Source organism: Anarhichas minor, unplaced genomic scaffold (assembly GCF_050575085.1).
Source record: "Anarhichas minor isolate MPS153535 unplaced genomic scaffold, ASM5057508v1 ptg000012l, whole genome shotgun sequence".
NCBI lineage: Eukaryota > Metazoa > Chordata > Actinopteri > Perciformes > Anarhichadidae > Anarhichas > Anarhichas minor.
The window spans coordinates 3,598,395-3,624,610 of NW_027466458.1; the positions used below are offsets into that span (position 1 = coordinate 3,598,395).

Below are 26,216 nucleotides of genomic sequence, written 5' to 3' on the forward strand. Positions count from 1 at the left end.
AATGTAGCTACATGAAGTGCAGATGGATGAAAAAGACACACGACAGTCAAACAACGGCAATCTATAAAGAAGCATTCAAAGTCTAGAACTACCGCTAGCTTCTGCATGGACATGGAGAGCAAGGCCTATCGACTCCTAACGCTCTAAACAGGAATCCACATGTGCCGTTACCTTAGAGAGAAGCACCGTTTTTTAGGATTTACTCATAAAGCATGAACAAAGTTTAATAGCAAGAATTGAAAATGCTCCTCTCTGGTCTTGATGGATGAGAGACTATGCTTGATGGCAGCTACATGAAAGCTTTTCAACATTTTACTGCTTATGATGCATCAACATATTGCTAGTAAAATCATTGATTCTCAACATGCTAACATTTAAGGGGCTGCAAACACTGGATGCAAATATTATAACTGTTCTGTAACTATAACTGTTCGTAACCTTTATCACCCCATCAATTTTACCCATAAAAACCAGGCGACTAGTGGGGGTTCAACAGTTGTATGATAGCTAAAGCTGAAACAATTATTTGATTAATCAAAACATTGATCAACTGATCGAAAAAAAAATACAGTTTAATCAACATTAAAAATAATTGTTAGTTGCCGGCCAAATCAAATCTTCTGTGTTTCTGCAGGGTGCTTTGTCAAGTGTGAGAAAATTACTCAAGTGTCATTATTTGCATCATTTCAGTTTGGGCTTGGAGAAGACAAAAAAAATGACACTGCAATGCAAACTGGGGACGTCACGTTTGAGAGACCTGTGGATGTACCAACATCACTGGAAATGTAGGATCCGGCCTCGTTTAGGAGCTTGACCTAAACTAGAAACTAAAGTCAGGATATCTCGGCCTCTGATGCATTTTGACCATTCTTTTTTAGATCGAGCAAGTCCTCCAACTTTTTGAAAGTGCAATACTAAAATGCTAGAGTACACCTTTATTATTTGATATTATTGTTAAAAAAAAAATCTCTGAAAAGACCAAAATTGGTCCATTCGTCCATTTCTAAATACGTTTTTGACTTCCCTGCCAGGCTGCGGCTCTCAGCACCAAATCCATTTGTTCTTACTGAAGATAAAAATCAGCTGGGAAATGTAGTCTTTAGCTGTTTTTATTTTTACATTACATTACTATTTTAGATTCTGACTTGGTGCTATAGTGTGCATTTAGAGCAGCAGGACAGTGTATATGGGATGAAACATAAATTATAAAGAACATGTCAGTCAGTGCAACAGTGTGTTTCTTTAATGTGTTTTTAATAGTTTTTTAGATAATAATTAGAAATAAGATAAATTAGGCTTTGGATACACCTACAATTATTGTTGAATTCATTGCTGGTTTTGGTCTTTTCACGCCAATTCAAATTCTACAGTAAATCTTTCTGTGATTTGATAGTGTCAGTGGACTTATTGTTTAACATTATGTCACATATTAATATCCAACCGACTAGATTTAATTTAAAAAACCTTTAACGGTATTGGATGAGTCACAGCCTGCTGTCTGGACCCTCTACACTGACGTGTGAGATCAGAACCAAAACAAACACCAACATCTGCTTTCTATACCCCGCTACTGCGGTCCTATCGCGGAAGCAGGAAGGCGGGAAATGAATGTCATTACATTTTCTTCAGTCAAGCTACAAATCCTAATTTTGCTTGTGGATGAATCACATCACAGAGGAGCTATCAAAGACTGCAAACAGCTGCGCTAGATATAATCACTTGCTTCAGGGCTATTGACCATGCAAAGATCACAAGACCCATGTCAGCCTACTACAATGCTGACACAAATTAAAGCACACTAGTTGGACTAAAGGGAGCAGTTAACTATATTCTACATATTTAGGAATTAGGCACTACTGCTATTGGCTGAGACAAAGGGAGCCATGCAGCCTGGAAGCAAATGGGAGCCATTGTAGCTATGACAGACACAGCACCGGCTGAAGCATGAAACATAGCACAGCCAGATCTGGGCAAAAATATACCAGTAGCTACACTTTCAAGACATCAACCAGCTCGGGAAGCGCTTATATTTAGCCGACCAAGCGCCTTGAGCAGCTCGGTTTCACAATCCAAAGCTGTTAATTTTCAGCTATTATTATTTTGGCCCAGGTCTGCTACAGCACGACCCAGTCATTCACCTGCCGGGTCATCCAGACTAGTGTCATAGAATGAAGCCCTTTGAATGGTCTGAATCTCTACAACACAGAAAGAGACAGGGAGGGAGGGGAGGGAGGGGGAGGGGGGGGTGTTCAATTAATTCTTAGAGATCATAAACGTATCGGCCTGGGTCAACAAGGCAGAGAGCTGTTGTTAGTAGGCTCGAGTGAGAGACATATTGACGTGCTTGTTAACGGAATAAGCAAACTGGTACATACATAATGAATCTTAAAGGATGAGTAACCAACATTGATTCCTTCTAGTCTTTAGGACCATTTCAAATGTTTAGAGATAAGATGGTGGCAGCTTACCGTCTTTCCAAAGTTCAGCTATAAACTTGTCGGTCGACTGATGCAGAAGAGTGGCCACATTGTCATTCAGAGGGTCCATGTTCTTCATTAGCCACTCATCGGCTTTATAGTCCACCTGTAACAATCAAGTGGTGCAACATCAATTACACAACTATCGTCTGAACGCAACAGATTACAAATCTAAACAAACCGAGAACAATATACAGTTGTTGTTGTTTTACATTAACAATATATATATATATATATATATATTTGCTTTTTTTTTTTTAATTATCAGGAGAATGTAAAGCATGTCAATTAATATTTCTGTACTCAGTTATCAGCAAATGACTTATATGTGTAGCACAAAAATGTGTAGCATACAGTATGTCATATATTGGCCAATAGGGGTGTCTAGATATACCAGCATAAGATAAATATATATATATATATATATACATATATGTATATATATATATAATCAATCTGTGACAGATTTTGGTAAAATTGAATTAATTATTAATTTACATGAGAGTGGTGTGAATCAGGATATCTTAATATGTGATTTTTGTCTCAATATGTTCATGAAGAGATAAATAAAGACGGTAGTTTCAAGGATTTAGTTGAGGTGAAGAACTCTAAATTATTCAGAAAACATTAGCTGAGCAGGGATTTATTTTTATTGGCGTATATGGCGGCTAATGGCTACAATAGTCACAGAGAGCACTGAGAACTTTATTTTGGTCACACATTCTTAAAAAAATGTATAAAAGGGATTTAAAGTTTATATTGTGTATTTTTGTAAAAGAAAAGAAGAGAATATTGGCCGATATAGAGAGATTATATTTTCTGAAACTCTTGGATATCATTCTTAAAAGTCCAGAACTGGCAGGGGTCTAACTAGAGGTCTGTGGGGAGCCCTAATTTAAGATTATTTATCGCGTATTGCATCGTGGATGCTAACAAAATGTAATCAATAATAGTTGCATCAATATGTATTTGTACATCTGACACATCATGGTGACCCAATTCAAATCCTGACACACCATACCGTACAGGCCACGCTTAACTGCAGTGATTCAGACTGCATATGTGAGGCGATATTATTCTGTGCAAACCCACGTTGACAACATTTACAACATTTGGCTTTTCTCCACAGCAAACGTTCTTAGAGTGGAAATCTCTGGGTTTTTGGTCCACATAATGAAAAGCAGATGTGCAACTCAGCAGGTCTCCCTGCAAGACTGAGTTCTGTTGAATTAACACCACTCACAACGTCCAAATCCACTCCAATACAATGCTATATAAATCAAACCAGGACACAGTATTTCCCTGAAATCCCACCACAGGAGACCCGTAACGTCATTGTTTTATCTGAATGCTGGCCAGCAGCACATTCTCACTTGCTGTTTAACTTTTGCAGGAAGAAGATCAGGGAGGAAAAGAGATGTATTGGGGAAATAAGAATGTAGACTTAGAGCCTGACTTATGCTCTGAAAAATAACGCCATGAAATTTAAAAGCTTTAACCGAGACGGAAACATGCTCAGTGTGACTCATAAAAAGATAAAAAACGAGCGTACTTTGCCAGCGTAGTGGATAATGCAGAAGTCGGCCTTGTCTTTGAGCTGGCGGGGCTTCTGGAACTTGCTGTGTGTGCCCTGCTCCTGGATCAGCTTGTCTACAAAGGTCTTGTCTGTGGCCTTGGGGAACCAGCACTCTTCATCCAGCAGAGCCAACACTCCGGGAGGGTTTGCCTGAATATCAACACAGGATGGAACAAAAGGCTTCAGAGACAGTGAACTGTAACTACACAAGCACGGCAACAACTTTCAAGTATTTGTTTGTGTTCAGTTGACAGGAGCGTTGTGGTCCATATCTTAAACCCCTAAGGCACCAAAATACCCCAACTACCCTTTTTAATTTAGGTAGAGCGTAGCTCAATCATTCAAGAATAAGTGGAAAATAAGAGTTTCATTCATCTCATGGATACAAGCTAATCGTTCACACTGACCGGCCTCTCAATGAGGTCGATGCAGGGCTGCAGGTCGAGGCCGAAGTCGATGAAGCTCCACTCGATGCCCTCCCTCTGGTACTCCTCCTGCTCCAGGATGAACATGGTGTGGTTGAAGAGCTGCTGCAGCTTCTCATTGGTGTAGTTGATACACATCTGCTCAAATGAGTTCAACTGTCGTAGGGGAGGAGTAAAAGGAAGAACAATATTTTCATTGGAAATGAGTTTAGATGACAAAAACATTTCCTCTAGCCACAACTGGACAAACTGCCTTCTTTAAAGATGAAGAAATTTAAAAGATTTGAATCCAAACCTGGAAGATCTCAAAACCTGCGATGTCCAGGATGCCAATGAAGGAGGCACCCTGTCGTTTGGTTCTGTCCAGAGCTTTGTTAATGCGATGGACCAGCCAGCGGAACAGACGCTCGTATGTCGCTTTAGCCAAGGCCTCGACCGCAAAGTCAGCCTGGAGGGAGAGAGAAAAAAAGAGCGGAAAATAATGGTGAGACAATATAGGGAGACACAGTATATCAGTGTAATGCAGACATGCTTCCAGATCCTCAATGAACAAATGGACTCAAACATCGTGGCAACATTTTATACAGTTAATGTTCCACATGCTTTCTGAGTCAGACTTTTAAAACTATTAAATCTAAAGCTGCGTCTATCGAGCTGTTGTCATAATGATCAGAAGTCTGCAAGAGAACTGCACTTTAAATGAATGATTCATAAACAAGAGACGTACTTTGGAGTGGTTTCACAGAAGGTAAAACTAACCGTACCATGTGCCTAGTTCTATGAAACGAGGAAAGATCTCAGTGTCTGACAGCAATTCTTCACATTGGCCATCAGTTCTTAAATCAGTTGTAATTTTGGAGTATGTATTTACGGTTTGCTCTTAATACAACGAGAGCAAACCGTTGTCTGACGCAGATTGTGATACCAGTTTAAAAAAAAAGAAAAGAATTTGTGATTGGTGAATGAATGTTTCTTACCAAAATGCAGCTTGGGACTCTCCTCGTGCTTTGCAGTATACAGGCTAGCACCATTTTCTAAATTTCTTAATTAAGTACCGATGATTTAAATGAGAGAATTAATGCTCATCAAAGCCGAAAATTAAACAGACTTTTACTGCTACTACCGGAAACCTGGATGTCAGAAATAAAACTCTTCCAACTACGCAACTGAAATGATCTAGCGCTAAAATAAACCTACTGCAGTTGCATTGCTTTACGATAGATCATCATCAGTGGAAGTGAGGATACTAGCTTGAAACCTAAGAGGATATACACGGTGTTAGATAACTGACCTGCTCTTTAGTCTGCGCTTTCTGGACGTAGTCTCTTCCCACTTTGATCCTCGGGGACAGGATGGCTCTGGTAAACTCCATAACATTCATACCCAGCAGATGACACAGCTTCTGAGCGGCTGGGAAACGAGATGGAAAAAGCACATAATAGGGGAAAAAAGTTTATTTAAATGAGAATTAAAGAGAGGCCACAGCATGCATGTTCCCAGCATTATTTTGACACTTGGATCCTAATCATAACAATCAATATTAAATATATACTAAACTTTTACTGATTAATGTTAAGATTTATTAGAAGTCTTTCAAAGAGGTTTTCTTATGAAGTGTAACGAGGAAATTGTCATATTTTACATGGCTGGAGCTTGTGGAAAAGTAGAAAAAAGCATGACCCGTTCTAGATCAGCCAAGTCTCACTATCACAAAAAAACATCTGCTTCAGTCCTGGATTGTGCTCGTCGCATTTGTGAATATCTGGCCGAGCTGCCTCACTGGCTTTAGGCTCGTTCTCTCTCCCCGTCTCCCTCATTTAAGTGCCAAATATGCAGTGCCACATGTGGAGGAACTGGATGACCGTGCCCCATTTCCTTCAGGAGTAAATCCTCATATAATGTGGCTTAATGGCAGGTTGACAAGTCTTGGGGAGAGAGAGAACATCAATCACCAGTCCCTCTGTTCTGTGGATGAGGACGCAGTGTGAGGGAGGCAGGAAAAGAGGAGGAGAGGAGTTGAAGTATATATGGGAAGAGGAAAAGGAGGAGAATGACGTCTTGACCTGTGAGCTCCAAGCTACGAGGTTATGAAGCAGATGTAAAAGGATTGCTTGCAGCATATGCGTGTGTGTGTGTGTGTCTGTGTTCGGGTGTGTACCTACCAGTATTATCAGGCATAGAGGCTTGGTCAGAGTTCCTCTCTTTCTTAAAGTTAATGTTACCAAATTGAAGCACTGAGGACACCACCTTCAACATGGCTACAGAGGTAATGAGACAAAAACAATATAAATATTTTAAGACATCACTTAATTAAACTTAATCTCACTGGACATTATCAATTAAAACAAGAAACATTTAATCCATATAAAAAACACATTTTCCAAGTTCTAATTCTAATTATTATTATATATATTATTAGCAAAAATCACTTGAATATCTTTACATCAACATCCCTCTCTTTTATCTTCCTGTAAAATAATACTCAAGACTCATCGTGCACTCATGAATTCATTAATTTGATAAATCCATTTTGATTTGGGACTACCAGCGCTAACCTCACACATCATATAAAACCATCCTTGACTATTGTACTCTAGTTTGTAGCAGAGCAACATCATAGGAGGAGGCATGTGTTCAGATATATTGGCAAAAAACTTTGTTTACCTTTCCAAAGTGGATGGTTGGCTTGTATTTAATCTTCTGTGTGTGGAGGCCAACAGTCCTCTACAGCTCCATAGGTTGTGTTTTCTTAAGTCATGCCTAATTTTGATCAAATCCTTAATAAAATGACACTGCCCATGTATTCTGTTCTCTCTGAGATACTTCACGTTACAAAAGCTTAAGTTGCTCTAAAATGCTGTCGTTTCACTGTGACTTCAATTTCTAAAACCATAAAATCAGAGGGACCTTATTAAGTAACCTTCTTCTAAAGTAATCTAACACTGACCAAGTGGAAGCAACCTCCTAGAGAAATTGTTGTGTTTATGTTGCGGTAAACATACCCAGAATCTCCTCATGGCCGAAGCTCATGATGTGCATGGCCTCCATGGTCTCCTGGAAGTTGTCTTTGTCCTGCTGACCCGGGATTGGGATGTTACCGTTCGACAGGAAACGGTAGTGGTCGAATCCTTCCAGAAGCAGGTCGGCTGAGGAGAGAAATGTGGTTTTGTTGGAAATTGTTGGCATGAATATGAATTTTATAAATTATACTGCTGCTGTCAAACATAAATTATCTTTTAAATAGTTAACCTGCCAAAATCAGCATGGTCTATAGTAATGACAGAGAAAGAGAATAAGAGGTATCTTGAGAGTATAAAAGCTCAGTTTACTTACATTTGAGGTGCTCTCCCGCTCCAGCCAGCAGCTGGTAGAATATGTGGAAGGTGCGCTCATCTTTGGCTTGACGAATCGCTCTGGATTTCTCCAGTAAGTCTGACGCATGACGGTCAAAGAAACAATCCTTTTGGTGGGTTCAGTTTAATGTAGAATCAAAACCTAAAATGTCAGTTAGTGTATACGTGAGACTCTTCCTTCACCTCTTGTACAGGTCAAATTGGTTACCTACAGTGACCCGATAACATTCAGAGTCTTAGTCAGTTCTAGTCAATCGTTTCTAAACAGGATACAGGTTTCAATGTTGGCTCCAACAATGTATCCGGTGACATCAAAGTTGATCCGGATGAATTTTCCCTGCGAGATGAACAGAAGATAAATGCTCAGGAAGACAAGATATACAGAAATCAATCGGCAACATTATGACTCTGTTGTATCACGAACTGAGGCCTCATGGTGAGGAGCTGATACGTTTGAGATAAACATTAACACCGATACATATCATCTACAGAATAAATTACATTAAATACATCATATTTTATACAGTACAAACATGGGTTTGGATACAGGGCCTGAGGCACACTGATCAAGTGAAAACTGCAACTTTTACCATCTAAGCTGGCCAGCGTTAATGCAAAAGAGGTTTTAGGGTCTTTTTATGAGGCAACACAGTTGGTAAATAAATAATAATGCCCCTTAATTTGACAGATACTACAGTAATGCTTAAGAAAGATATTTTATGTTACTATTAAGAGGTCTGCTGAGTGGAGTTGCCTCCAGTCTGAAACGACCGAGCACATTAAAGGTATTATTAATGACTAGCAGGCGCCTGTATCCGGCTACATGACCTGTGCTATTGCTTACAGGAAAATTAGGATAATCTAATTACCTTAAATCAGTTTTACCTCTGCTTATTGTCACAAAGGCTAGAGTAGACGTTGTGAGATGCACATTCAAAATGCTGCTCTTCTACATGAATATCATTTATTCTGTACTTACAAAACGTGACGAGTTGTCATTTTTCACTGTCTTAGCATTCCCGAAAGATTCAAGGATGGGGTTGGCTTGTAAAAGTTGACGTTCCAATTCACCCTGAGAAAGAGAGGCACGTTACAGCAGGCCTTTGTCCCCATGATGATCCCAACCAAGAACAACTATGAACTGTGAATCACTGAAAACTGAAAAGCAAACGAACATAAACATGCAGACAAAGACAGCGGAAACCGGAAGACTTGTTATACAGACAGACCTCACATACCCAGTGTAGGTTTTGTAAGGTGATGGACAAGTTTAAGGTACAGTGGTTCTTTTTTAAATTCTTTATCTGGAGTTGTTCTGCGGGTGTTCACGTGAGCTATTATTTGGAGGCAAATTGTTTTACTGGGTGTTTAAAATGTATCCAATCCCAAGCTGAATTTTAAGACTCTGAGGGAGCCGTGCGGCGCATCACAAAGAGCTTTTTACTATCAAACAAATCTTCATCCAAAGCAAGACCAGGCCGAGGGGATGTCATCACGCCATTTGAAAACCAGATTAAAAAAGGTAACGTCTCTATGTGATGGAAATATTTTGTCTGTTTTATCACATTGCAAATTAACTATCTTTTGGTTTAGGATAAAACTAGCAATTAAAGACTTGTCTTTGGACATTTTAAAGGCTGAACAATTAATCTGATCATATTTAAGATGCTGAAACCATTTATTCCTGGCAGTGGACTTGAGGCTTTACAGTATTTTCTCAAGCACATAAAATATAATCCTGTAAACATGGAGTTTTAGGGAGAATATGGGTTTTTGTTGCAGGAACGCCAACCCGTCCTATCATGGCAGAACGAATGTGTCCACAAACACACTACTAAAATACTTTGGCTTTTTTCCCCCCATCAGACACTTTAAGAGGCTGAATAAATAAACAAGCAACTCATCCGTATGTTTGGACAGGTGGTAAACTGTGTTTCCATCTCAGCCACATTGTGGGCTTCGTCATGAACAGAGAATCCAAGATTGCTGAGAGAACAAAAATGTCTTCAGCAATGTTACTTCTCATGTGGCTGAGTGGAACATTTTCCCATTACGTCAAAAATAGCTGCACACACCGAAGGTTTGAAGAGGCCATTTTCCACTAAAGGGAACTCTGTGGGATGAGGAATCAGCATTGCACTCAGGATGTGAGACATGTAATGTGATCTTTGGCCGCAGAGCATGATGGGCTGCTTTTAATTGAGTTTTTTTAGAAGCTGGAATGAAGCAGGATGAAGTGGATAAACCTGGTCCTTTTCCAGCTATCAGAGCCCAGAGGGCAGAGGATTCAAACCAAAAAGCCTTTGTTTCTGTATAAACGCAGGCCTGTGGTGCAACTTGGTAGCTGAAATTGTTCATTGGCAGCCTCTACCCATCTGTGTGGTCTGCTCTTTGTCTTTATGTGCATACAGCAGATTAAAAACACCAGTGGGGGTCCAATTTAGCAGCATTAGAAGTTGACCCACATTCCTGTTTGCAAAGTGGGCATGTCAGGCATCTGACAGCCAACATTGCTTTACTTGAGCTGGCCAATTTTGTGTAGCTGTGATCAAATTTAAGCAACCTCAGATGGCTCAAAACTACTGAGAGACCCAATATCACTCACTACAAATCACCAGTTACTTTCAAGCTAAAAGTAAATAAAGAGCTAAAGTCCTTTTTCTGCCTTTATAGAAAACATGTACAGCTGTGTCATAGCTATGAGTGTCTCTCTCATCAAAGTGCAGGCTGTTTGGCCGGCCATGCAGCAGCACTTTAGGGCAGATTGAGTGGAGTCAAAGAGGATCAGTCAAAACTGTTCCACTAAATCTCATGAGGCAGAGGCCAGTTGTGGCTGTGTGGTCATTGCTCCACATGTGCTCCGGAGGTCACAAGGCCGGACAAATATTATAAGTCGCTATTTTCACCAGCGCAAAAAAGGAGAGCAGTCACGTATCAAGTCTCTAAATCTGGGCAGGAACAAGCCGACTAGTTTATAAAATGATTAGAGTTTAGAGCAAAGATTGATTTCTATGAAAGTCGGTGTCCTCACACTGTCAGCAATGTAAATGTTAAATGTCTGAAAGAAGCAGATCCTATTAATTCAGTGAGGATAGGAAGTACACGTCATGCAATGCGAAAATTAAAGCAGAATGGGAGTTACAAATGTAACTATGGAATCTGGATGACCACCAGACGAAGGTGCTTTCGCACTGGATAGCTCCATCTCACTTATGCGCAGGTCGAGTCCTTACACCAACAAAGTTACCTGTGACCATGCAATGATGTAGGCCCCAGTGTAAAACCCGAACATCATCGCAACAACATCCCTCTCGACAGAGGAGACTGTGCTAGCCAGACATGGTGGTGTGCCAGTGTCACCAATGACATCAACCTTCCAAGCTCCATAGACATGAAATCAAAAGCCTGAAGGGGTGCATCACTAAGAATCTGAGCAGAGGAGTCCAAACCAGATATTCCTGCAGGCTCCGAGAGAGACCCAGGATAAGGTGAGAAAGGGAACGGATATGTCAGGTGTGTACTGCCACAGCTACCTGCCTCCTGCATGGCAGCCAACTTTCTGCAAGTTCTGGAGTTCTTCAATATAGGGCTTAGAAGGAGGGACTGAGAAGGCGGAGGGCTGTGGCATCTGCATGGAAAGAAAACACCTGCAGGAGCTGCTGCAACAGGAGCTTCGTCCAGCCCCAGGCATGTTAAAGCCATCCCAAATGCTGGCTTCATTGAGAAACGGACAGATTGTGATCCATGTAATGGCCCACCATTAGACCCCTGAGAAAAAGCATCAGAGGCCCAGGAGTGTCTCTGTCCCCGTCTTGCCCCTTATCTGTGAACGAACTGCAAGAGGCTGCAGTTGATAGTACGTCATCCTCTTGACAAGGAGAGTGCCTAGTGTTAGAGTCACCACCAGGAGCTGGCACCCTGTTATCGTGCTGGAGATTGAGCAGGAGCTCCTTAGTCTGGGCAAACTCCGATGAAAGACGTTGTAGCGCGCCTCAAACACTCTAAACAAAAGCTATCTTACAGTAGCAGTTTTGCACTACAGCACTGCCTGATTACCTTTAACAACTGTGACTTAGTTACCCCAGTACCCTACTACCTAATGATGAATTAGCAGAGAGCTAACAACACAGCAGGAGCCAAAAACACCCGTTTTAAGTTAGCCATGGACCAGACGAGCCGAGCGTGATGATGTTAGGGTTTTAAACTGGGGCATGCAGCCGCATGGTCACGGGGGGCTTTGTTGGTATAACGACTTGACGTGTGTATGTGAAAGATGGAGATATCCAGTGCAAAAGCAGCGCCGTCTGGCGATCAGGAAGAATGAAATAGAACCACAGGGTAAAGAAGAGGTGGCAACAGGGTGGGTAGAGCACCCCTGTTATTTTTGAGGTGAAATAGGTGAGAAACTACATACTACTCACATAAAACAGGGGTCCACTCTGTAGGAACGGGGAGATTCAATTGTTATTATGGAAAATAATAAATTGCATTTATGTCATGATTACAAATGAACCTGTAGTCAAAGCTGAACATTGTTAATGATACCTTCTAGGTACAGCTCACAGTGGTCTATAGCTGGAATTAGCCACGGGAGTTATTACAACACCTCAGTGGTCTGTAAACCTGGCCCTCAAGACCCAGATTACTGCCAGTGTTCTAGGTTAACAGGTAGTTACTGTTTGTAATGTGGATCTCACGTATGATGTAATTCACAGGTGGCTACAAGAACTATCTGCAGGGATCTAGGTCCTGGTGACCAGGACTGATCTTAACTTAAGACACAGATACAATTCATGGCTAACTAAAATACAAGTTAAAATTAGCATTCTATGTATTTTTTCAGCATCAGAATTTGCTAAATTTCATACAGCACGAGATGTTAGCCAAGGCTCAACATATGGCTATCACAACAAATACAAACAACATGCATTTGACTATGTTTCACCGAGTGTGAACGACAATAATGGCAAGCAACTGTACAGAGTGGGTCAAACTAAGTCATTCACATAGAACACAATAAAGGAAGTCTGAATAATCATGCAAGTATTAAAATGTACTTACAACTGCATTTTGCGCCTGACGGAGAGAGAAAAACATTAAAGCTAAATATGCTGTTTTCGGGCATTTTAACTAAATACAGCACACCAAGTGTCAACTGTCACTTCTTATTCACACCATTTGATGAACCCTTAGGAGGCTCATGTCAAACAGATATTCTAAGATCAGGTGTGTTTGAGAAGACAATGTGTGTGTAGCATGCACATGGTGTATAAGAAAGTATAAAAACTTGCCTGTTGTTTCACTGGTTTGGGTGATTCTGGCTGTTTGTTACAGATAAACAAATGCAATTGTTAGATTGTGTCCACACAGTGCACAAAGCCATGTTGCCTACTACAGGTATTGGTATCTATTCTTTCACCACAACAATCCCACCCTGGCCAAACTGCTCATTAGTTACTTCTAAAGATCGTTATTACAACCACAGTGTCATAGGTCAATATAATAACCCGGTCTTGGGGTTGCAGGGCAATACAAAGATATGATAGGGCAAAGCGGTGGGATTTTGCATACAAATCTAACATTTACGTCAATACTCGAACAGATTTGAATGGACTCGTTAGGTTCATGGCTTCGAGCAGGCTTTGGCAAACTAAATTAGAGAGATGAGAAAGGAGAAAACTCACAGGAATGTTGTGGTCTTTTTTTCCTTTGTGGGAGGAGGCAACATGCGCCAGGTACTGGATGACCTTTTTTGTGTTTTCCGTCTTGCCAGCTCCAGACTCACCTCTGCGGAACAAAAGAAGACAAACACAAAAATCCTCAGAATAACTTCTGTGAAACAATTAACTGTTTACAATGGACCCATCTAAAGACTGGATCAATAAAGCTAAAATGCCATGTCCTCCTTTAGCTTTACAGACAAGCACTACCCTCTTTTCCACGACAAAGAAATGCACAAATGTAATCTTTAAACTGAAACTAAATTCTGGTGCGTATCTGATCATGCGCGTCTTTCTCTGCAATAGTTTTTCCAGTATGTCAGTCAAGTTCATGCCTTGTGGTTGCTGGCGTGTGGATGTGCAGCAACTCTGTCAGACAGAGACCACGGCATGAAAAGAAAACACAGGGAAGAAATCTCCAAGCCATGCAGAAAGTGTGGGGGAGCAGTTTGGATCCAGAGCATACTTGAGGTTTTACACTAAGTGCAAATTTGCATACACCAAGTATGCGCAAAACATTGTTTTTCTTTCAGATAGAGTGAGCGTGATGTGGCTGAGAGTAAAGACGAGCGGTGTGTAACCGTCTGTCTTGTTGGCTACTGTGAAAAGAGGATAGTCAGGGAAGGATTATGTCAATGTCTCTGACTGATTCCTCACCTCCCCTATTTCAGAAGACATGCCAGGTAATCAATCAGGCAGTGCTGCTGACTGGATCATTATCTTAGCGTTTCACGCTATTTGCAATCAGTTTGTGTTTTTCAGTTCCATGTCCTTAACTATCTCTATAATCTATATTTTAATGTCTGTAAGCGTGTGAAAGCATGAATATATCCGTCTTTTGTTTAACACAGCAACACATTACAATAGAATAACAATGTAATAAATGCTAACAAGTGAGCCTAATACTATATTTCCTATAAGTAACCGCCCTACAATATGTTTTCGGCTTTCTTTGTGGTAGTGCTGTATCACAGTGAAGTATTCTGACCCCTGTGTGTACATAGAAGGGATATGCAACTTTAACGCCTCACTATTCACCCTGCAGAGTGAAAGGGCCTTGCATGGCTTGTGTCTTGATATCCCCTCTGGAATTTCCTTTGGGGACATTCCTGTCATCTGTAGACACTTGTCACTGAAAAGACGCCAGGGGACTGTGTAGCAGACATGTCCGGCATTTCTCAGATCCACATTTCACACGTATCTCTCAAGTAGTGACAGTCTGGTCAGTGTCCCTGAGATACATGATTTAAAAGGACTGTTAAGGCCCCGGAGCAGCTGGTTCACTGGCGCTGCTCCTGAACTTGTTTAATTACCAGTGAACACATTATTGTCACTTTCATTTAATTCAGACAAAAGAAATGCTGAAGGGAAATATACTGCACCATGTAATGTTATTTCCAAGGATATAAAGGAGACATGCATGAGAGTAATGAATCAACCGTGAACCGTATGCTATGAATTTGGGACAGAGGGCTCAGTTCATCTCAGCAATATAAGACACGGAGGCATCCTGGTACAGGCCCTGGATACCTAAAATTGCTTGATTAACAATAAGTTATATGTCTGAATGCACAACAGTTTCAATAAAGCACAAGAAATGTTAACATAAAATAGAATTCATGCAGTGGTGGACTGAGCCTGTAACTCACGTGCAAAGAATGGATTGGTCCTCTCGATCTGTGGGAGACAAGAAGAGGGGGAAAGGGAGAGGAGGAGAAAGTCAAACCTAAGCAGTCTTTTGATATCCACTGTGTATTCTCAAAGTTTGATTGACAACCTCATCACCAAAACAACATGTCAAAAGTAAAGTCTTATCAGCAGATTGTGGATTTGAAGTCAAGCTTGGTGTGTAAGCGCATGTGAGCTTACCAACGACCAGTAAATGTCAGTTTTTTATTTTTTATTATCAGAATAATAAAATTACTTTTGTCGGGCCGTATTTTTCAGTAGGCTCAGGCTTCACAGCATTAAACCACAGGTATTTCCTGCATGCAACGTCAGAAATGCAGAGAAGTGGCACTGTGAAGTCAAGTCGCTGCACGGGAGAGATAAGGCAACTGTAATGTCAGCTCTATGTTGGTAAAGAGACTGCTGTCTATTGCATGACTTTCTAACTGAACTCTAACTTAGTTTGGATTTTCTCTACTGACATTTCTTGTCACTTACACGTCGACATTTACACGGCTACAAGCATATCTGCAAAAAACTAATATCTGGATCGACTCTTCATCCGGCCCCATTATACACAATAGTGCCCATTTACAATCTACACAGATAAGAAGATTCATATGTCCCTAAATGTCCCCAGCGGACCATCCGGGAGAGAAAGTCTCCTTTGAATGTGTTTCACGGCTAAACTATTCACCACATTTGAAAGTGGTTAAAGACGCCTGCTTTTTACTTTTGTTACGTGTTCGGGTCGGGATGTACGAAATGTAGACTTTTATAATGCAAAGGTCAGCTGATTTATTAAATATAATGTGAGACAAAGACTGATCCAACAATTTTTTTTTTTCACATTATGTCAATGTGTGCAGTGCTGAGGGCAATTTGCACTGTGGTCATGTGGCAATAACACATAACATGCAATGCATCTTCTTAACCTCCGGGGTATTCCTGTTTGGAGTGTCTTGTGAGCTTGAAGTGAGGCAAATCAGAGTCATCTAGAGGCCCGGGATATAATGGTGACAATGTCATGAGAAAAAACGACTTCCCGCCTGTGCCCCCCCCCCCCCCCCCCCCACAGGGACAGGGCCCCTCTTAAAGTCACATAGCTGGTTGAGCAGCAAGAACTCCAAAGATTAGATAAAAGTCATCAGACTCTCTTCACTCTATTTACCTAATGTTGCACTGTTCACGCAGAGCTAAAACGACGGCCCCGACACTGCAACTGTGTAAGATTCATTCAGTAAGAACTACTGTATGTCATGAGTAAGTTATTAGATATTAAGATAATCCATTCATCTTTGCACTTGAACATTGTATATGGACTGCCTACTATGTCACATTGTGTTTAAATATTTGAATGAAAATGTTTTTTTGTTTTTGTTTTGAGGTGTCAGCTTCTTGATTAAATGCTGTCGTGTCGCCACAACATGAAATCAAATAGTATGGATTTATTGTAGGTACGTTATACTTGCAGTTTGGCTCCGTTTGAAGAGCAAAAAAGCAGTTAATCCCAATGGGCTCAAAACAGACAGTTTAAGATTAACTGGGCATCCATCTCATTTCATTCTAGGAAAGACAGTTTCCTGTATTTGATGAGTAAGCGCCTGCTCATCAAGAGGCCTGATCTCTTAGCCCATTAACACGCTAACTGTATTGCAAAGTCAACACGTCTGTTAGTTGAAAGAGTTGCCGGTGATTGGCAAGCTGCTGCATTAGTAGATCGACTTGGTGAGCCATCAATAACTCAGGGAAATACGCATCCTTTCTGAACTTAAGTGTAAGCCTGTGCAAGTTTGCCCTGAGTAAATGGTTGCAAGGCAACAAGAGCTTGCATATGAATTTATTTTGAATATGAAGTGTTACAGCAGGTGGAAATTGCAACACAGTGATAAAACATAATTTCTCTGTTCCTGGATCAGTGGATGCAACCCACTCTATGTCGCAATGATGGGCCATTAAAACCTGCTTAAGTGATCTATTAGAGCAGCATACAAATAAGATGAATGGCAAAAAGATGATAGTTCCCTGAAACACTGCTAGTGTGGATGGGTTCCCATGCCTTTACAGCAACCTGCTGACAGGAGATACATGATTTTGAGGTGGATGGACATTCTGATCATTTAACAACGAGGAGCATCAGAGCACACTTGGTCCAGTCCTGTGATTGTGTGACCTAATTGTGTTCAGCGTGCCTCTAAAAAACTGCAAATTAACACAATCCGAGAAAGAAAACTCACATTCATCCCTGAACTGCTCGCCACTCATATTGACACTGAAGGCTATGACATGTGAAGAGGGGTCACAAGTAAACATTGCCTCGTTTCAATGGGCTCACAAGCCAAAAAGGTTTAGGAACCACTGCTCTAAGACATGCTGTGAATACGTCAACTCGTTTTGTGCATGTTGAGTCCCAGGCTGGACCGTTCTGCCAGAGGTGAAGGTTTCCTGGACTGAAGTGCTGACTGTGCTCCTTTGGGGGTAAAATGATGGAAAGTTATCTGACTGAGGACACAGCTGAATGGCTCACCAGGGACAACGTGGATTTCCTGGCTTTGACCGGGAACTTCCTGTAGCTAAGCACTGTAACAAGGGGAATTGGCCTCACACACATGCATGCAAGTACACACACACACATGCAAGTACACACACACATGCATGCAAGTACACGCACGCTAAAGCTACCCCGACATTTCAGGATCTCTCAAGCTGCGACGTCGACTGCTACTTTGTGCACGACAGCACACATGCAAACACAATCCATCATTAGCCACCACCTCTTTTTCCTCTTTCTCTTTACATTCACATCCCTATCTGAATCGGACACAACACAACACCGCGCAGAGCCCTAGTGTCTCCTTTATCAGGCTGGCTGCAGACACCAGTGGAAAGATGTGATCCAGTCACTGTGAGACCTCTCATTTCCATTCACCAATCTGCCAGCACTGCTGCACCCTAACCACCTCTCCAGACTGTCAAGCGCTGATTGGCAGAGGATTGTGGGTCTGTGCAGATGAGAACTACCCAAACAGGGGCTGTTATTTCCGTAACATTACTAAATGGTCATGAGGACTGTGTTCTGGGTTTCGCATGATTGGTAATGATCTTGCCAGCTCCACATGACTCCATTATCTTGGCTAGTCAGTTTAGATTCCCACAGGATATCGAACATTTTTAGTTAAATTGAAAGCTGAGAAGTTTGAATATCATTTTAAGTACTGAATCCAGACCTTTTTCAGGGCAACACAGAAAGAAAAAATTAGGGAAATCAATTAGGGAAGCACCAACCCAACTTGTTCAGTCAGATACCGATACCTGGGATTGGGATCATTCTGTTATGTGTAAAGCAACATCAGGCTTAACTTAAACATTGCTTTCTTAAGATATAAATGTACTTAGTTATTGTTTTATAAAATAATGGTACCCAATACCAGATCGCCCTATTGTCACGATACCTGATCAAGCTATTTGAGTCAGTATTGGGCCGATATCTAATAGCAGTATCTGAAATTGATATTTCTTGCGGCCTTGACATAAACACAGCAGCTCTGCATGTGGTGTTTCTCCCAGCAAGGGGAGGAGGGAGGAGGGTGAGCTGATCTCAGCTCACGACAGTGAGCTCATTGTGAGGCTGCGGCACGCTGGGCCTGAGCCAGAGTCTGCCACTGACGGCTAATGCCTGTATCTGAAGTGCAAACACTCACCTCAGGAACCAGTCGTGCACTCTGATCTAGCGGTGACTTAAGTGTCACAGTGGGACAGAAACCTCCAAAAAATACAGAGATGTAAACAGTGGAACATCTTTCAAACAAATACTATAACTACTGCCATGATTTTTCAATAGACTATATTTTGGAACGATAATCTAAAAATGAACGCAATCCTGCAGAACTAGTCATGAATCCAGCAACGATTCACTGCTGTTTAATTAAGGCTGTGATGACCAATATCATTGAAAAGAAACCTGCGTAACGACTATGCATGGTCTACCACATATATTTGATTTTCCAACTAAAATAAAGTAGTGGGTTAAGTATCCCATGTGGCATTTATGGGATTATGGGGGTTGGCATGAAACCTAACTATAACAATAACAGAAATCTTAAGCATTGCTGATTGTTGAAGAATTATGGGTGTCTGTAGATTCCTGGCACAGAAAAGCTATCTCATAACACAGAGGGGGCTTGTGATTGGTTATTATACTTATGACAGGGCGCTAAAGAGGCTTTTACAGACGGGTAATAGAAGGCTATGCTCATGAACCAATGCTCGTCTCTCCTCTTACTGCACCGTCCGAATATAAGGAAACCATAAACTACTTTTTCAAAGGGATTGGACACATCCCTCGACACAGAGGTATCTGTCAATATGGTTTTAAAAGTCAAAAGCAGTCAATCGGTTTAAACCATCTATTTTAGGGCTATAATGGCAAAGGCCTCTGGTGTGGGCAGAACTGGGGCTGATGCTTCAGCTAAGCATTTACAGATGGAAATAAATGGAATGGAGATCCAAAGTATTTAATTTTCCTATCTGCGAAGGAAAGTCTGAAAATAAATCTGTTAGGGAGATTAACTTTGTTTGAGAGGCACTGACAACAGGATTTAATCCCGCAAGGGGAAATTTGTTCGCTACAGCAGCATTATGATACAGTTTAGTTTAATTTAGTGGCTTCGGTTACAATTTCTTAATGAATCACTGTACTGAGAAGATGTACTCATATTCAGAGTTCCTCTCTGGTAGTTTTTAGTCACCTGCCCTATTAGATTTCATTTTAAGGGGATACAGTTTTTTTTCAGCATTAGTTAAAAGAATAGCAGTTATAGCTCCAGTTGTGCTAGTACTATTTCTAATACAACTGGAGTGCTCCTTCAGTTACTGACTGAGCGGTTTCACTGTCCACTACCACATCTGTTACAGTTGTTTTTATTGGGGGGGAAACGAAGAACTGAAAACTTCCTGGAACATGCTTTGCATTCTTCAAACAATTCCCTTAATCTTTTATCAATATCAGTAATGCTGCCGACATGAGAAGGGCTTTGTTCATTGTTGATAAAATGGACCTCTATGAGAGAGAAAAACTCAACAAGCTACAATGGATCTAGGTGGACTTAACACCCTGATTAGACACCAGGGAGTGGCTCTAGAAGGGGGGGGTCTTACACCATGTCAACAGAAACAAAGACTCCCTTTTTCAAAACCACACCTTTGGGACACTTTTCATTGCTGTTGATGCATGTCCACTTGGAAACCGTCGCAGCTGCTGACATGACTGGACCTTCAACACGTTTTCATTCAAGCAAGCATTTCCTTACAACAAATGTGATAAAATTAGCTTCTTGTATGTCAGTGAGTTCACCTCGGCAATTATGTAAAGTATCTGGACTGCTAATCAAGGACAGATGTGCAGTAAGTTCTAGAAGTTTGCTTGCACACCCTGTCTTTGTTCGGTAACACCTCATTTAACCTCCCATCTGAGTAGTGACTGGCTTCACAGCAATGCTGAGGTAATTAACAGACCCCTGTGAGGTTTAGACACCCTTCAGCCTTAAATATGATTTGCCAATCTGTTCGGATGCAAAGGTCGTAAATCAGAGGCAACAAACTATTTGTCTCAAGTGTTCTTTGTTGTTCAGATGGCAGCTCACACTGCAAAGTCTAAACATGGTGTGTGAAAGGTCTGATATTAAACACCCAAATGTAAGATAACAGGGACAGGGTGTTGGGCAATATGGTGACATATAATGCGGGACTTACATTTTATTTGAGTTTATCAAAATTGTTGACTGTTTTGCGACGATTCTTTCAGCATTATACTGGGCCATGTTATGGAAATATTGGATATCTGTATGATTTTTGTAGCATCTTGATTTGTCAGGTATTTCGTTTGCTGAATGAGCCAAAAACAGACATTCCTGTCTTTGAGTTTTATCTAGAAATTGTTGATTGATTTTCCAGAAAATGTACTACACCACAGTGTATGTCATTGCAACAATATAGAATTACATACCCTGAAAGTTTCATCCATATCTAAGAAATGTGATGATATCTGCCTCCGTGTCTGGTTTTTCCACTTGGAGTAAAACAAACACCAGTGCTAGTCTATGCAGCTGGATATTGTTATACCCACCGGGTTGCTGAAATGCTCAGGGCCACAGCTGAACAGCAGCTGGCCTCCACTAATCTCCAACCTACAAACCTCATTTTGAATTAACACTGTTAACTCTGACCACGGCTGAAAATGGGTTGGAGTTAGCGGTGCATTCAAAATGACCAATCAGGCTTGTGTACTCCGAGACATACAGTGAATACACGCAGCCTTTGAAAAGCTCGAGGTCGTTGCTTCAAGGAAAGGGAAAACGCTTAAATATGTTCAACGCATTACTAATAGACGGGTCTCCCAGCCCTGCCCCACTGCGTTTGTGTCCAACCATGTAGAAACGTGCGGAGAATAGAGGGTGTGAAGAAAGGAGGAGGAGGTGACAACAAGAAACTAGCTGGACTCAATGACGAGCTGGCAGAGTTCAACAACAGCTACATCGGGGCTACTGCTGAAACTACGTTCCTGTGCTTGTACATCATCAGCTGCGAAGAGATAATATCGTTCAATCAACATTACAACAACCTGAGAAAGAAACCTTCGAAAGAACAACTACAAGAAAAAAGGAAAAATGTCTTATTAACTCAGTATGACAGTAGTTTTTGGTTAAGGGGGGGGGGCCTATCATCAAGCTACTTGTTGACACTACCGAAACTTCCTTCTGTGTACCAACACGGGGAAAGCAAGGCCGAAAAGGACTGACGGAACTGTCCAGTCTGTCACCACCCCCACTGGTCGGCCTTCGCAATCACACAAAGGACCTATTGTTGAGCACAATGGGGTCACCCTCTCTGTTCTCGCTGGTCTGATCCCAGTCAGTCACTGCTCAGAGAGCCTGGAAGCTCGCCAACTACCAGGCAAGGGTCTTTGAAGACATCATTCTGAAAGGGGACTGCCTTCACTTACAAGATTGTACGTTCCTAAAATAAAAATGGAATAAACGCGACAACTGGGGCAGACTGGATGCCACCGGTGACAGCAGTGTCATGCACTGGGAAAGATTGTATTGATTAATAGAGACGGATGCTTGAAGAAAATTACTGTATGAAGGCCTGCATTGAATTAAAAATATTTTTTTCGTGCATGTGAGGTGGACTGTGGTAGATGAGAGGCGGTGACACTCAGACTTACCTTGCAGCATGCACCTGTACGCAGACTCTGAGATGGCGTAGATGTGAGGGGGCATTTCGTGCCTCTTCTTGCCCCTGTACATCTCAATGATGTTCTCCGAGTAGATGGGCAGGTTTTTGTAGGGATTTATGACCACACAGAAGAGACCGGAGTATGTCTAGAAAGAGAGAAGAAAACGGGGTTGACCGTTAATTCATCACACAGCAGCCTTTACATCACCATTATGTCAAGACAAAATCAATTTCTTCGTATTTTTATATCAAAATGGAAAATTCTTTGTAGCCTGCTGCGTTGTGTGAACACTTGTTAGCGCTCCGATCAAATACGCGGGATGAGATTTAACTGTACAAGGTTAAACTATTCCGTTTCATGGGGGAATACTCACAGCACAGAAGCTAAAGACGCTCTACGGGCCCATTATAAAAAAATCTGTTATGTTGTGCAGACTATGAATTCACAGATGATGCCGGGAAACTGTGCACATCTGCAGCTTGCTGGCACACTGCCACACTGTCCCACAGTATTTAAAATCCTTGCTCCACTCGCTGATCCTCCTCATATGTGGAACAATTCTGCAGGGGGGCCCCAGGCCTGCTAACCCAGTTGTTGAACTGGAACAATAGTGGCATGACCAAAGTATGCTTTGTGAGCAGAGAGCATTTTGTGTGTGTGTGTGTGTGTGTGTGTGTGTGTGTGTGTGTGTGTGTGTGTGCGCGTGTGTGTGTGTAACTGAGTGAGACAAACGCATCACAACTGTCACATGGCTGGAGGTTCACACCACACATTCACAACACATATATGTAATCTGATGCTGCGTTGCGATGTTTAACTGCTGGGCAATAATTCCACATAGTCACTTAATATCTGCATCGCTTAACATGACAGAAGTAGAATTAGTTATAGTGAGTTGTATTATAAACGAAAAAATATTCTGGTCAAACAAAATCATTTTGATTGCTGTATTATACTGTATACAGCTGGATATCAACATAATGATTATGATGATACTAGCCGCACTATGCGGCTATTAGATATAGCCGCACACCCAGCTAGTACAGAAATGGAGTCCAGAGTTACTAAAATTGAAACCCTCAAAGATATGCACACATACGAGTAACAGCCAGGCCTCTCTGGAGTTGGTCATGTGGTGCTGTAGCCCACGTGTGTGTGTGTGTGTGTGTGTGTGTGTGTGTGTGTGTGTGTGTGTGTGTGTATGTGTGGGGGTGGGGGGGGGGGGGGGGGGTAATGTCACCAGATGGCCATCAAAATCCCCCTTCCCACCTCTTCCATGTGCACAGATGCTTTAGACACAGTTCTGTGCAGCAACCTGGCCACACTGAGATGTGTCACCCCGGAATCATCATCATCAGCAGCAGCAGCAGCAGCGCTGTTCTACTTCACTGGTTACAGAGGCCAACACTCACACCTCGCTAACTGGAATTGCCTGTAAAAACAAACTTGGTGCAGCACAGGATGTACTACGGGGCCCTCGCCACAATAACCCCTTCCCAAGCCCCCCTACGGTGGGCACAGCGCCAGGCAGACAGATCAGTGCTCCCGACCCAGCATGGGCCACAGGCAGCGGGGTGAGGGATGACTCAGCTGGCTGTGCTTGACGGTGGACCCCAGGGGGTATTCGAGGGATTAGTGTGGCTCTGAGGGCAACGGGTTGGACACCTACACAACCGGGCATAACAAGACACCAGCCAGACAACGTGTTGTGGTTTCATTCCTTTTTACTGCTCACTGGAACGTTACTACTACAATGAACAATATGTGATGATAGCTGGGCTACATATGACTCTTTGTGCAGAGTATTTTGAGCTGATAAATGAGCCCGAGCTGGTCAACACAGCCTAGAGCGCACAACTCAGAGAAGCTGTTTGTGAACGGAGGGGAACTCTCACACAGTTGAAATGGATCCAAGCCCTCCGGAAATGTCCAAATAAATGTCTGTGAACCGAACAGTGCTTAGCAACAGGGCCTCAGCCTCTCTCGATGGGAAAAGGGGTCTCTGCAATTACAAGAATCAGTGCCATTGTGACACAACTGGGCTTTACCATCAAGTCATTGTCTTTGCAGACTTCCCCGGGAAATTAAGAAATGGATTTGCCTCACACAACACATTTTAATTATTTCCAGTAATGCCCAGACAGACGGTGAAGATTCTTATAGCTCTGTATTTGCTCTAAATCTTTAGGTGCGCTTAATGTCACTCAACAGCACTTGATTAAAATGACGAACCTGTCATCACTGTATGCTTACAAGAGGGAACAAACCTAAATTCAAACAGCTTTCACAGCTGAGAGGAGTCATTCTACCCGGCAAAGGGCAACAAGGAAGATGACAGCCTAAGACTTTAAATGCTGAATGCAAATAATCTATGAGAAATGAGTAGGAGACATCTTGTGTTGCCTCCATCAAGCAGCATAACTCTACTATTGTGTAACGTGATGTCATTGCACGAGTTATTGAGTTGGCGTTTTACAAAAGTCTCCACCTCTGCACATGATAAAGAGAAAACCCAGCCAACTGGTAAATGAGTCACAATCAGGGAAAGGGTTGGATGAAATGGAGATGTAAGAGACCCATGCTCCAGTGAGAGGCAGGCTTATTGAACGGAGAGACAGCCTGCAGATAAAGGCACACAACAATCAACATTTAGCTCTCAGCCTGGAGCTGCCAGCTTCAGCAAAGCCGGGCACGACGAGGTATGTCCATCAACGTTTTCAATGAGTGAAACAGGTTTTGAGTTTTTGAAGATGAACATTGTACATGAAGTCCGTCTTTAATTCTTTTCTCTTTTACCTTGTAATTTCAAAAAGCTGAAAAAAAAAAAAAAAACATGGATTGGCTGTTAATTAAGTATCAGTGTTCTGGAAGAAAAATTTGGTTATTTGAGCAGACAGCTGTTGCTTATCTGTGAACACAAAGAACTCTGTTAAGGCGGGTTGGTCACAGTGTGACACAGCACAGGCCTCCCTGAGCTAAGAGATGGGGCTGGGGTCACCTTCTTCTCCCTTAAAAGTGCTCTGAAAATACAAAGATGTTATACAGATTTTTTATTTATTGTATAAATAACAACCTGATGACTACACTGCTGCAGCTTGTGTAAGAAGAAGGGAGAATTTTGTTCCAGCACATCTGGAACCAATAATTAACATTTGTCAACACATACAAAGAGATTAAGTATGATTTATGTTACTAACTATCCTTAGAAAATGATTGTTTAGTCGTGGTACAGGTAAGTTCATCATTGTTCTAATATGGCGGCACACAACTTCTGCTGTCAGAAGATACAAACGGACCAAGCAGCCTCTTGGCAAGGAGCCATCAGTAGACAGGGAGCACATCGCAGAGCTCACAGTACTACAGCTGGCCTGGTCACAACATCTACCGCTCCACTACATTCATTATAAAGTGGTAAAATGGTAGATTTAGGCCTCGCTACAACACAGCAGAATACCAGAAACAAATATCTAAAACATCAAAGGAGAGTATCACATCTTGTTTGTAATTCTGTCATAGTTGAGGGTACCATTCTCATTATCACAATTGTGCATTGTGAAGCTCTTTACATACATATTAAATAACTAATCATTGCTCACATGTCATGTCATGCCAGCTGTAGTAGACTGAGTAGATCTTGATGTAACTCATCTCGGACTAAAATGAATAGTCAATCATAAAATCTGCAAGAATGTTGATAAGAAATTAAGCCAAAATGCCACATTCACTGTTTCCAGCTTGTTATATGAATATTTGCTGGTTC

General features: G+C 41.7%; 1 protein-coding gene across 3 annotated transcripts in view; it reads right to left on the bottom strand.

Annotated features, from left to right (window-relative positions):
* myh10 (myosin, heavy chain 10, non-muscle) overlaps positions 1-26,216 on the bottom strand; it is a 41,828-nt gene that overhangs the window by 14,740 nt on the left and 872 nt on the right. Inside the window, exons 2-18 of one of the 3 annotated variants that reach the window (XM_076090299.1) lie at positions 22,445-22,601; positions 15,201-15,228; positions 13,516-13,618; positions 13,123-13,152; positions 12,893-12,907; positions 12,253-12,270; positions 8,811-8,903; positions 8,105-8,168; positions 7,812-7,910; positions 7,481-7,624; positions 6,641-6,736; positions 5,770-5,888; positions 4,774-4,926; positions 4,461-4,634; positions 4,030-4,203; positions 2,469-2,583; positions 2,139-2,195 (exon numbers count right to left, since the gene is read on the bottom strand). In XM_076090299.1, the coding sequence (XP_075946414.1) occupies positions 2,139-2,195; positions 2,469-2,583; positions 4,030-4,203; positions 4,461-4,634; positions 4,774-4,926; positions 5,770-5,888; positions 6,641-6,736; positions 7,481-7,624; positions 7,812-7,910; positions 8,105-8,168; positions 8,811-8,903; positions 12,253-12,270; positions 12,893-12,907; positions 13,123-13,152; positions 13,516-13,618; positions 15,201-15,228; positions 22,445-22,601 (1,639 nt within the window). The remainder of the gene's footprint in view (positions 1-2,138; positions 2,196-2,468; positions 2,584-4,029; positions 4,204-4,460; positions 4,635-4,773; positions 4,927-5,769; positions 5,889-6,640; positions 6,737-7,480; positions 7,625-7,811; positions 7,911-8,104; positions 8,169-8,810; positions 8,904-12,252; positions 12,271-12,892; positions 12,908-13,122; positions 13,153-13,515; positions 13,619-15,200; positions 15,229-22,444; positions 22,602-26,216) is intronic. The other 2 variants (XM_076090300.1, XM_076090301.1) reach the window with 2 other exon arrangements.